Raw genomic sequence first — 12,293 nt, forward strand, 5'->3', positions numbered from 1 at the left:
ACAAACTATTTATCATTTGTGACCAAGTTCAGGAAAGAGAATCAAAGCTTTCTTGAGTTTTCTCAGTTGAGAAAAGTATTATGTCGATGCTCATGGCGAAGCTTTAATAGCAGTTTTGGTTTTGAGGAATATGTACTCCAAGATATATTTGACCGGAGAAATCTTATTTTATCTTTGCTTGCTCGTGTGATATTTCATTTCTGATTTGGTGAATCATGGATATCAAAATATGGAATGATAAGCCCCGAACAGCCGTATAGCCCAGAGGAGAAATGCATTCGGAAAGTCTTTGACTGTTTCAGGCTTCAGTAATGATGGAAATAACTGCAAACCAAAATTAACTTTATCACTTGAGTTGGAGATGATTGCTGTTCCTTACACTAGTTTAGGTATTTTCAGAGAAAGAAGATTGTGCTTCCTGCCTATCTACTTCTACACAAATTAAATTACTTGTTATTTTTATTAGCCTCCGTTGGACTTAGTCCGAAACGGGGGCTTATGGATTTGGTCTCGGCCGTCCGTTCATCCGTTCCCAACCATATCTCGGAGATGCATGGATCGATTTTGTTCATACTTGGCACAAAGACGGGACATGATGGTGTGCATATGCACATCATTTTGTTTCTTGCTGTAATCAAAGATGTTAGACTAGTGGCCATTTTAGTTATGATTAACCTAATATTGAACACACCCTCAATCATTTCTCGGACAGGCATTTACCAATCTTGTTCATACTTGGCACACAGATAAGAGACGATGGCTTACATATGTTCCTCATTTTCTTTTGATATCAGATCCAAGATAGCTGACAAGCTGCCATTTTGTTAGTTCAGCGTACTGTTACGTATTACCTCCCCAAACCCCGGTTACAGTGCACCTCAGAGTCTGGAGCGGGAACACGGCAGAAAGATTTGTTATTTTGAGTGTTCTAATAAACCATGGTCAAACCACACAAATGTAATTGTAGAACAAAACAAGTAATTGTATTAAGAACTCTCACATACACAATAATAACACTATTAAAGAAAGTACCATGAAAATATCACTTGCATCAAATGAACAATACATATGATGGTACCATCATTCCCCCAATGCTCTCAAAGCAATGAACTCATGATATGCCAAACGTGAGTGGAATGTAACATTCCCCAAAGTCTGTGCACTAATCCCCACGCTGGTTGAAGTCGTGCAGAACGACGAGAACAGGCAGGTATTGGCACAGCGGCAAACGAGGAGTTACAAGGTCAGAGGTCGATATGGGAATTGAGCCGATAGGCAAACCAACGGCAATCAACACGATGAGGTCGATATGGAAATCCCAACGACAAAACAAGATGCACCAAGCAGACAGTCTCTTCGATGACAAAATGGCGTATCAGCCTGTAATAGAGGCGCTTGATTTTTCTCCAACAACAACTCACACTTGGTGATAAAACCTGAGACGCAGGTTTAATTGCAATCGCAATATAGGACGATGTCACAGGCAATCCCTCCCCCCAGGAAGCCTTGACTCATTCGCGACCAATATCAAAAAAGTCCGCTCGTAGCCTCGATGCGACTTGCGGCTGTATCTCTCTCATGGCCATCTCCTCTCTGCCAAGCTCTTCCTCTCTCCTCTTCCGGTCTCTTTGCCACGTCTTCCTTTCTCCTTCACAAATATTTATTTTTACCTTTTACTAAAGTCATCTCCATATCACATTAAAAATCTTAACAACAATATTACCTGAAACTAAAAAGCCTAACAGTATATAATAACAACAAAGGCGGAAGTGACGGATCCGGAACAGTACCCCCAACCATTTCTCGGACATGCATGGACCGATTTTGTTCAAACTTGGCACAAAGACAAAACATGAGAGTGTACATATGCAGACCATTTTGTTTTGTAATCTGACAAAATGTGGCCGACTGACAGCCTTTCACAGCAAAATTACTAAAACCACGATATGACATTTTACATCTTTTTCTCCTTGCTTTCTATGAATTTCAGGCTCATGAGTGAGCAAAGAGTGAGCATGAGCAAAGCAATAGAGGGGAAACTGCAATCAATCCACAGTGGATCAGTGGGGCAACGACCAGGGGAATGAATGACCAGGAATAGAGAAAGGGGAGGAAATTATAAGAAACCAGAACAAGTCCCACACGAGCATGCAGCTTGGCGAAAGATATAAAATCCTAGCACAAAATTACATGTGAAGGCACTCAACGAGATGCACAAATACATTTACAACAACAAAATAACACCAACAATTAACAAAAATTGTAAAACGAGACAATTCCAACAGGTATCTGCAGTTTTCAAAGATGGCCTCCCAAAGCAGAGAAGATTGCATCTGGCTGCGAAGGAACACAAAGGTAGTCTTCTTCTTTCGCATGCAGAACAAGGCTGCGACATAGCATCATTAGCAAAGGGCACTGCCCTCTGTAGGGTAGGGAAGGAATTTGGAATTTGTTCAGTGTGCCGGAGATAGGTCTCCTACTCTTCACGGAGGACACTGTGGGATCTTTCATGTGCACCAACTAATGCCGGCAGATGGGACGGTCAGTATTTAATGTTCATCCGAGGGATGGAACGCACATTGATGAATTGCCCTGCCTTTGAAACGCTGGGGTGGCAGTTTGTAGCTGGGCCGAAATGCAAACTCGGGCTAGATAGCTTACGGGCGAGTGCGCGTACCACCAGGCCATCCTGCCAGCCCACCAAAAGTTTGTGCATTTGTGCTATAGAATGTGGCAGTGAAGAAATGAGAATAGATCTATCAAAGCAATGATTTTAAAATTGTTGTTTATTTGCTTTCAGAATGAAGAAGTTGGTTGCAGACATCATCCAGGTACAGCCAGGTGAAACACTACTCAATATTTTAAAGACACCAGCCTCAGCCGAACAGGTGAGTCCGTCCAGAACAAAATGTCGTTATGGAAGAGTTTCATGGAAATTATGGAGACAATGTATCGTATAGGGCAATAAAAGGTATTTGGAAGGGAAGTGGTGAGTGTATTGCTTACAGTTTGGTGGATATGGATACATAGAAAGGCTCAGATGTGCAAGTGAAAACGTGCACTTGTTATGCTTTGTATTAAGGAATGAAATTTGGTTCTGTGTAATTAATATTATTTTGTTTATGCAGTATTTTGGTTATTTAGGACCTTGTATAAAATAAAAGGAAAAATTAAATAATATCATAAAAATATAGGACGGGCCCACTGAACATCCGCACAATGTATAATGTGACTTCAAGTCCGGAACTCTCCCCTCTCCCCCTCACAAACCTCAAGTCTTCAACCCCCCATCCCTCAACATCTGCCTCCCAAACCCAAGTCGTCACCATCCCCCTCCCAAACCCAAGTCGTCACCATCCCCCTCACAACCCCAAGTCATCACCATCCTCCTCCCAACCCCAAGTCATCACCATCCCCCTCACAACCCCAAATCATCACCATCCCCTCTCAACACCTAGTTGTCACCATCCTCCTCCCAACCCCAAGTCATACCCATCCCCCTCCCAACCCCAAGTCATCACCATCCCCCTCTCAACCCCAAGTCATCACCATCCCCCTCCCAACCCCAAGTCATCACCATCCCCCTCCCAACCCAAGTCATCACCATCACCTCCCAACCCCAAGTTGTCACCATCCTCCTCCCAACCCCAAGTCATACCCATCCCCCTCACAACCCGAAGTCATCACCATCCCCCTCCCAACCCCAAGTCATCACCATCCCCCTCCCAACCCCAAGTCATCACCATCCCCCTCCCAACCCAAGTCGTCACCATCCCCCTCCCTCGTCACCATCCCCCTCCCAACCCCAAGTCGTCACCATCCCCCTCCCAACCCCAAGTCATCACCATCCTCCTCCCAACCCCAAGTCGTAACCATCCCCCTCCCAACTCCAAGTCGTAACCATCCCGCTCCCAACCCCAAGTCGTCACCATCCTCCTCACAACCCCAAGGCATACCCATCCCCCTCACAACCCGAAGTCATCACCATCCCCCTCCCAACCCAAGTCGTCACCATCCCCCTCCCTCGTCACCATTCCCCTCCCAACCCCAAGTCGTCACCATCCCCCTCCCAACCCCAAGTCGTCACCATCCCCCTCCCAACCCCAAGTCGTCACCATCCTCCTCCCAACCCCAAGTCGTAACCATCCCCCTCCCAACCCCAAGTCATCACCATCCCCCTCTCAATCCCAAGTCGTCACCATCCCCCTCACAACCCGAAGTCATCACCATCCCCCTCACAACCCCAAGTCATCACCATCCCCCTCCCAACCCCAAGTCATCACCATCCCCCTCTCAACCCCAAGTCGTCACCATCCCCCTCCCAACCCAAGTCGTCACCATCCCCCTCCCTCGTCACCATCCCCCTCCCAACCCCAAGTCGTCACCATCCCCCTCCCAACCCCAAGTCGTCACCATCCTCCTCCCAACCCCAAATCGTAACCATCCCCCTCCCAACTCCAAGTCGTAACCATCCTGCTCCCAACCCCAAGTCGTCACCATCCTCCTCACAACCCCAAGTCATCACCATCCCCCTCCCAACCCCAATTCGTCACCATCCCCCTCCCAACCCCAAGTCGTCACCATCCCCCTCCCAACCCCAAGTCGTCACCATCCCCCTCACAACCCCAAGTCATCACCATCCCCCTCACAACCCCAAGTCATCACCATCCCCCTCCCAATCCCAAGTCGTAACCACCCTCCTCCCAACCCCAAGTCATCACCATCCCCCTCACAACCCCAAGTCATCACCATCCCCCTCCCAACCCCAAGTCGTCACCATCCTCCTCCCAACCCCAAGTCGTCACCATCCCCCTCCCAACCCCAAGTCGTCACCATCCCCCTCACAACCCCAAGTCATCACCATCCCCCTCACAACCCCAAGTCATCACCATCCCCCTCCCAACCCCAAGTCGTCACCATCCCCCTCACAACCCCAAGTCATCACCATCCCCCTCACAACCCCAAGTCATCACCATCCCCCTCCCAACCCCAAGTCGTCACCATCCTCCTCCCAACCCCAAATCGTAACCATCCCCCTCCCAACTCCAAGTCGTAACCATCCTGCTCCCAACCCCAAGTCGTCACCATCCTCCTCACAACCCCAAGTCATCACCATCCCCCTCCCAACCCCAATTCGTCACCATCCCCCTCCCAACCCCAAGTCGTCACCATCCCCCTCCCAACCCCAAGTCGTCACCATCCCCCTCACAACCCCAAGTCATCACCATCCCCCTCACAACCCCAAGTCGTCACCATCCCCCTCCCAACCCCAAGTCATCACCATCCCCCTCCCATCCCCAAGTCGTCACCATCCCCCTCCCATTCCTAAGTCAGCCATCTTTGGTCGGATGACGAAACAAAATGTTGTGCTTATGTATCTATCTATAATTCCAGTAATCTCTGTACGTCTGTACGTTTGTACGTCTGTTTGTCTGTGACCGCTGTTTCTCGACAACCACGGGTCCGATATACTTTTAACTTGCCAGGTATATTGCTGGGGACCCGAGGATGTGCCTTTTCAAGGTTTCATATTAATCGGACAATTACTTACCGAGCTATGTCCAAAAAACGATTCAACCAATCAGAGAGCAGCGAACGATCGCGTGTGCCGAACGTGGAGGACACACTCTGCCTCGGATGGCACATTTGAGAGCGTATTCATTTATTTCACGTTTGCAAACTATGTTGGCGTTAAACTATGTTTTAAAACTAATAAAACCGAATTTGCGATTCATTCGCTTTCCTGCGCGTTTGTGCACGCGATGGCGATTTCTTTACCAAACTCCGGAAGCCGTTCGCTTTGGACCAAACCATTGCATGTAAATAGAGGGGGGGGGGGATTGTCACCGTACTCGCAAGCCGTTCGCTTTGGACCAAACCATTTCATGTAAATAGAGGGGGGGGGATATAATTTTAGATATAGATATAGTACGGGCAATGCCCTAGTACTCTTAAAGCGCGGCGTTACGCGCGCTGCTTGTGAGCAAGGAGGAAGCGGACAAGCGGTAACATATAAATGTCTTTATTGTAAGACTACACTGTAACACTGAACTCCTCCGGGCTGGTCGCCCGGTGTATATCATGAGGCCACGCCTACCCCTCGGGCGTGGCCACCGCCCACTTCGTGCGTGGAATGATGTCACCACGCCAGTGGGCTTTTGTGTCCACCACACGCGCCCCCCCAGAATTCCCGCGCACCTGGAGGGCCAGTTTGCGGGGCAGACGAATGACCCGGCCGAAGCGCCCCCTGGCGATCGGCGGCGTCCGGGGTGCAGGGATACCAGGTGGGATGCCCCTGGCTGCCCCTGGGATGGGTGCAGGACCGGGGGGCGCCGTGGCGGCGGGGCTGGGCGGTGCCGGGGGTCCGCCCGCAGGAGGGCGGCCCCGACGTGGGGGTCGGGCCACTGGCGGTGGATGGTCCACATCGAGGTGGGCCGGCTTGAGGCGGTCTACCGAAACGCGGTCAGGAGTACCGCCGATGTCCAGGGTGAAGTGCTTCGCCCCGGTCTCCAGCACGCGGAAAGGCCCGTCGTACGGGGGCCGCAGTGGTGTCCGATGGGCATCGTGGCGGACGAAGACGTACTCCGCCGTGCGAAGCTCCGGGGCGACGTGCGTCGGTGGGTGCCCGTGGCATGCCGTTGGCACCGGGGCGAACCTCTGGGCGGTCTCTTGCAGAGCGGAGCGCTGCTGTGCCGCGGACCATGGTGCCGTGGAGTCGGGGAGGAACTCGCCCGGCACCCGCAGCGGTTGCCCGAAGACCAACTCCGCCGCGGATGCGCGCAGGTCCTCCTTGGGCGCCGTCCGGAGGCCCAGCAGGACCCAGGGGAGCCTGTCGACCCAGCCGCCGTCGCGGAGGGTGGCCCGGAGCGCGGCCTTCAATGAGCGGTGAAATCGCTCACACAGGCCGTTAGCCTGGGGGTGGTAGGCCGTGGTTCGGTGCAGCCGGACCCCGAGCCCCTGCGCAACCGCCCCCCAGAGCTCCGAGGTGAACTGGGGGCCGCGGTCGGATGAGATGTCTGAGGGGGCGCCGAACCGGGCGACCCAGGTGGCGATGAAAGCCTGCGCGACATCGGCCGCCGTTGTCGACGCCAAGGGCACGGCCTCCGGCCACCGGGTGGTGCGGTCCACCATGGTGAGGACGTAGGTGAAACCCCGCGAGGGGGGCAGAGGTCCCACCAGGTCCACGTGGACGTGGTCAAACCGGCGTTCCGGCACCGTGAACGGGGCCAACGGGGCCTGGGTGTGCCGGTGCACCTTGGCGCGCTGGCACGCGAGGCACGTCCTGGCCCAGCCGCGGACGGCCTTCCGGAGGCCATGCCAGACGAACTTGTCGGCGATCAGCCTTTGGGAGGCCCTCGCGCCCGGGTGGGACAGGCCGTGGATGGCGTCAAACACCTGGCGCTGCCAGCCCGCGGGCACAATGGGGCGAGGACGCCCGAGGGAGACGTCGCACAAGAGGGCCGCGCCCGCGCCGTCGAACGGCACCTCGGTGACGCGGAGGCCCGTGACGGCGGTCCGCAAGGCCTGGACGTCGGGGTCAGCGGCCTGGTCCGCTGCCATCCGGGCATAGTCGATGCCGAGGTGGACTGCGTGGGCGACGGCCCGGGAAAGGCAATCCGCAACCGGGTTGTCCTTCCCCGCGACGTGCTGGATGTCCGTCGTGTACTCGGACACGGCCGAGAGGTGACGCTGCTGCCGGGCCGACCACGGCTCGGTGACCTTGCCCATCGCGAAGATCAGCGGCTTGTGGTCGACGAAGGCAGTGAACGCCCGGCCCTCGAGCAGATGGCGGAAGTGCCTGACCGCCAAGTGAAGTCCGAGCAACTCGCGGTCAAAGGTACTGTAACGGCGTTCGGGCGGGCGAAGCTGCCGGCTAAAGAACGCCAGCGGTTGCCAAGCTCCACGCACCCATTGCTCGTGCACCGCGCCCACCGCGTAGTCCGAGGCATCGGTGGTGAGGGCGATCGGTGCATCGGGCGCCGGGTGCGCGAGCATGGTGGCGTTAGCCAAAGCGAGCTTCGCGCCCGTGAACGCCGTGTCCATCTGCTCGGTCCAGGTAACGTCGCCTTTGCCCGGCTTACCTCGGAGAGCTTCGTGCAGGGGGCGCAGGAGCTGGGCGATACGGGGCAGGAACCGATGGTAAAAGTTCACCATGCCCAGGAACTCCTGCAGCCCTCTGATCGTGCGGGGGCGCGGAAACCCCTTCACCGCCTCCACCTTGGCCGGCAGGGGGACGGCTCCGTGCCTGGTGACACGGTGCCCCAGAAAATCGATTGTGGCGGCGCCGAACCGGCACTTTGCGGGGTTCACAATCAGGCCATGCTGGCCCAGGCGTTCGAAGAGCGTGCGGAGGTGGCGTAGGTGCTCTTCGCGGGACGCGCTGGCGACGAGGATATCGTCCAGGTAGACGTAGACAAAATCCAAGTCGCGCAGGACGCTGTCCATCAGTCGCTGGAACGCCTGAGCCGCATTCTTCAGACCGAAGGGCATGCGCAGGAACTCGAAGAGTCCGAATGGCGTGATGACCGCCGTCTTCGGGACGTCCTCCGGCCTGACGGGGACCTGATGGTAGCCGCGTATGAGGTCCACCTTCGAGAAGAAGGACCTGCCCGCCAAACGGGCGGAAAAGTCCTGAATGTGGGGGACGGGGTAGCGGTCGGGAGTCGTGGCGTCATTGAGACGGCGATAGTCCCCGCACGGTCGCCATCCCCCGCCGGGCTTCGGCACGATGTGCAGCGGCGACGCCCAAGCGCTCTCTGAGCGCCGAACGATGCAGAGTCGCTCCAGGGTAGCGAACCCCGCTTTTGCCACCGCCAGCTTCGTCGGCTCGAGGCGGCGTGCCCGGGCGTAGACCGGTGGCCCGACGGTGGGGATGTGATGGGCCACCCCGTGCTTGACGGCCCCCGCCGAGAAGGTGGGCCGCGTGAGGGCCGGGAAGCCGGCGAGGAGGCGGGTGAATGCGTCCGCTGCCGGAAGCGTACAGACCAACGTGGCCGGAACCGAATCGTTCGGCAAGCCGCTTGGCAAGCCACTCGTTGAGCTGGGCAACGCACATGCGAGCGAGCTGAACGTCTCGGCCTGGACAAGCCGTCTGTGCTTGACGTCGACCAGGAGCCCATTAGCGCACAGGAAGTCCGCGCCAAGCAGTGCCATGGGCACGTCGGCGGTGACGAACGTCCATCGGAAAACCTGCCCTCCAAACCGCAGAGAGAGGCAGCGTTTTCCGTACGTACGGATGGGCGTCCCGTTCGCGGCAAGCAGCGCGGGGCCCCCACCCGCGGCGTGCTTGTCTGACGTGCCGGCGGGAATGACACTCACCTGTGCTCCCGTGTCGCACAGGTAACGGCGCCCGGAGAAGGTGTCCGTTATGAACAGCAGGCTGCTCGAACGGCCGGCGCTCATCGCCACAATTGAGCGCCGGCCCGGGCGTTTCCCGACCCGTTGAAGGAGCACGGCGGATGACACCGCCGAGCTTCGTGGCCGAACTTGGCGTGGAACCAGCACCAGGTGGTGGAGCTGGAGGAGCGCGGCTGGCTCCGCCAGGCCGGTGGAGTCGACGGGTTTCCCCGCGGTGGCGGTTTTCGCCGCGGCGGTGGGCGGGGCGTGGCGGCGTTCACGAGGTGCGTATCAGCATGCTGCTGAACCACAGCGTGCTGTAGAAGATGATGCTGTGGAACATCAGCGTGCTGTAGAAGATGATGCTGTGGAACATCAGCGTGCTGTAGAAGATGATGCTGTGGAACATCAGCGTGCTGTAGAAGATGATGCTGTGGAACATCAGCGTCGAAGGCCGTGACGGCCACGCCAACGCTCGCCCGCGTGTCCGAAGCGGCGAAGTACTTGTCCGCCTCGGCCGCCAATGCTCGGGGTTCCGTTAGCCCGGTCCCGGCCAACGCGAGGCGAACCTGCGCTGGAAGTTGGCGACGGAAAAGCGCCCGGAATAGCGAACCGGGGGCTTCGTCGCCCAACAGTGACAGCATATGGTCCATTCGGACCGACGGGCGCGTCTCACCGAGCTCGGGGAGATCCAGGAGGCGATCGGCCCGTGCGTCGTCCGTGAGGCCGAACGTGGCTAGGAGTAGCCGCTTGAGTGCCTCGTACTTGTGGCCGTCCGGTGGGTGGCGAAGGACGGACACAACTCGAGCGGCCGTGCCGGGCCCGAGGGAGGCGACGACATGGCAGTAGCGCAGGTCGTCGTTGGTGAGGCGCCGAAGCTGAAATTGGGCTTCGGCCTGGACGAACCAGACTTCGGCCTGAGCCTCCCAAAATTCCGGAAGTTTGACGAAGGCGGCCATGGCGATGGCGTCGCGTGTGGAAGGATCGCTCCGGCAGATCCAACGTCGAGGGTCACCAGTAAAGCGCGGCGTTACGCGCGCTGCTTGTGAGCAAGGAGGAAGCGGACAAGCGGTAACATATAAATGTCTTTATTGTAAGACTACACTGTAACACTGAACTCCTCCGGGCTGGTCGCCCGGTGTATATCATGAGGCCACGCCTACCCCTCGGGCGTGGCCACCGCCCACTTCGTGCGTGGAATGATGTCACCACGCCAGTGGGCTTTTGTGTCCACCACACTCTCATGTATTGTCTTTGTGCCAAGTTTGAACAGAATCGGTCCATGCATGTCGAGAAATGGTTGGGAACACGTTTACGTAACAAAATGGCCGCCAGTCGGCGATCTTGCATCCGATCTCGAAAAAATGACGTTCTCGAAATGTAAGCCATCGTGCATTACCTGTGTGCCAAGTTTGAACAAGATCGGTAAACGCATGTCCCAGAAATGGTTGTGGACGTGATCAAAATCGTTTTTTTTGCAACTAAAATTGAAATTTCTAAAGAAAATGAAAAAAAAAAATTTTTTTTGAAGAAAAGAAAATCCAGAATTAGAATCACATGCTTCTGATGAATAACACCATCATCGGAAATGATCATTATGTACAAGGGACGCGACTACGTATCACCGGCCCAGTCATTTCGTCCCACAGTTGATTGCACATGACTGTCGTGTAAACATCGTGCTGCAGCTCAGGCTCAATGATGCACCTCAAAATGTTCCAGGAAACCAATTTCAGGTCATTTTAACACAATGTGATGTTATCAATGACAAATAATTCTGATCAAAATGATGTGAAAAAAATACCCCGCAAATGCCAACTAAACACCTTCGGGCCTTAGGGTTCACATTCAAATTCGTTGCCTATTTTGTGGTGTTTCAGCTAGAAAACGTTTCCCATTAGTTTACAACAACCGAATGAACACGGTCATTACCTGCGCCACCAAAGGTGGATGGAGGTTATGTTTTCACCCCTGTCTGTCTGTTTGTCTGTCCATTTGTGAACAACATATCTCAAAAAGTTATGGACGGATTCGGACGAAATTTGGCAGAGATGTGGCGTATGTGACACAACAACAATAACAACCACAACAGGCATTTTAAGGCCATTTTCCCTGCTAGAGCGGGGGTTAGCCTTGCGGTCCCCATGACAATCTTCTCCATTTTGCCCTATTTTCTGCATCTCTCCTTGTTAACCCCCTTGCCCGCATTTCTTCTTCCACCATCTTCAGCCAAGTCTTTCTCGGTCTTCCCCGTCCTCTACTTCCTTCTACATTCATTTCCATCACTCTTCTCAACCAGTAACTTTCATCCTTCCTCATGTTGTGGTTGTGTGCTTCCCCTTCTCTCCCCATCTTGTCTTCCGCTCCCTCTTTTTGTATATTTTGTTTGTCTGGTTGATTTGTTTGTGAAATAAATGTTAGCTCTTTCACGAGCCTCGATTCAGTATACAAAAAAAAAACAAAAAAAAAAAAACACGTGACCAAACCATCTCAACCTGTTCCTCTTCACAGCATCAATCACAGGCTCGATTCCCATCATCTTGTGAATAGTTTGTAATTGTGAATTATTCACTTGTTATTTTTATTATTCAAATTAATTAATTAATTCACATTATAATTTTACAAATTAATTATTCACTCATAATTCACTTGTGAATAATTCAATGTGAATTCGCAGGATATACCGTCGTATGTGACACGGACGAATTTATTAGATTTTGGTGAAGATTCGGATCCGGCTCGTAGAATTTTTTAAGTGATTCTTCACCATTGGGAGATCAGGCCAAAAACGATACATAGCAGGATATCTCAAAAAGTTATGGACGGATTTGGACGAAACTTGTTGCACAGGTTGTGTGTGCGACAGGGAAGAATCGGTCTTGGTGAAGATCCGGATCCGGCTCGTAGATTTTTTAAAGTGATTCTTCACCATTGAGTGATATGGCCAACCAGGCGGA

General features: G+C 54.0%; 1 protein-coding gene across 1 annotated transcript in view; it reads left to right on the plus strand.

Moving 5' to 3' along the window:
• Positions 1-12,293, plus strand: part of LOC137420992 (ras GTPase-activating-like protein IQGAP1) — a 305,469-nt gene that overhangs the window by 225,307 nt on the left and 67,869 nt on the right. Inside the window, exon 33 of the mRNA XM_068106598.2 lies at positions 2,801-2,888. Within this exon, the coding sequence (XP_067962699.2) occupies positions 2,801-2,888 (88 nt within the window). The remainder of the gene's footprint in view (positions 1-2,800; positions 2,889-12,293) is intronic.

Source organism: Myxine glutinosa, chromosome 2 (assembly GCF_964187855.1).
Source record: "Myxine glutinosa chromosome 2, kmMyxGlut1.1, whole genome shotgun sequence".
Classification (NCBI taxonomy): Eukaryota; Metazoa; Chordata; class Myxini; order Myxiniformes; family Myxinidae; genus Myxine; species Myxine glutinosa.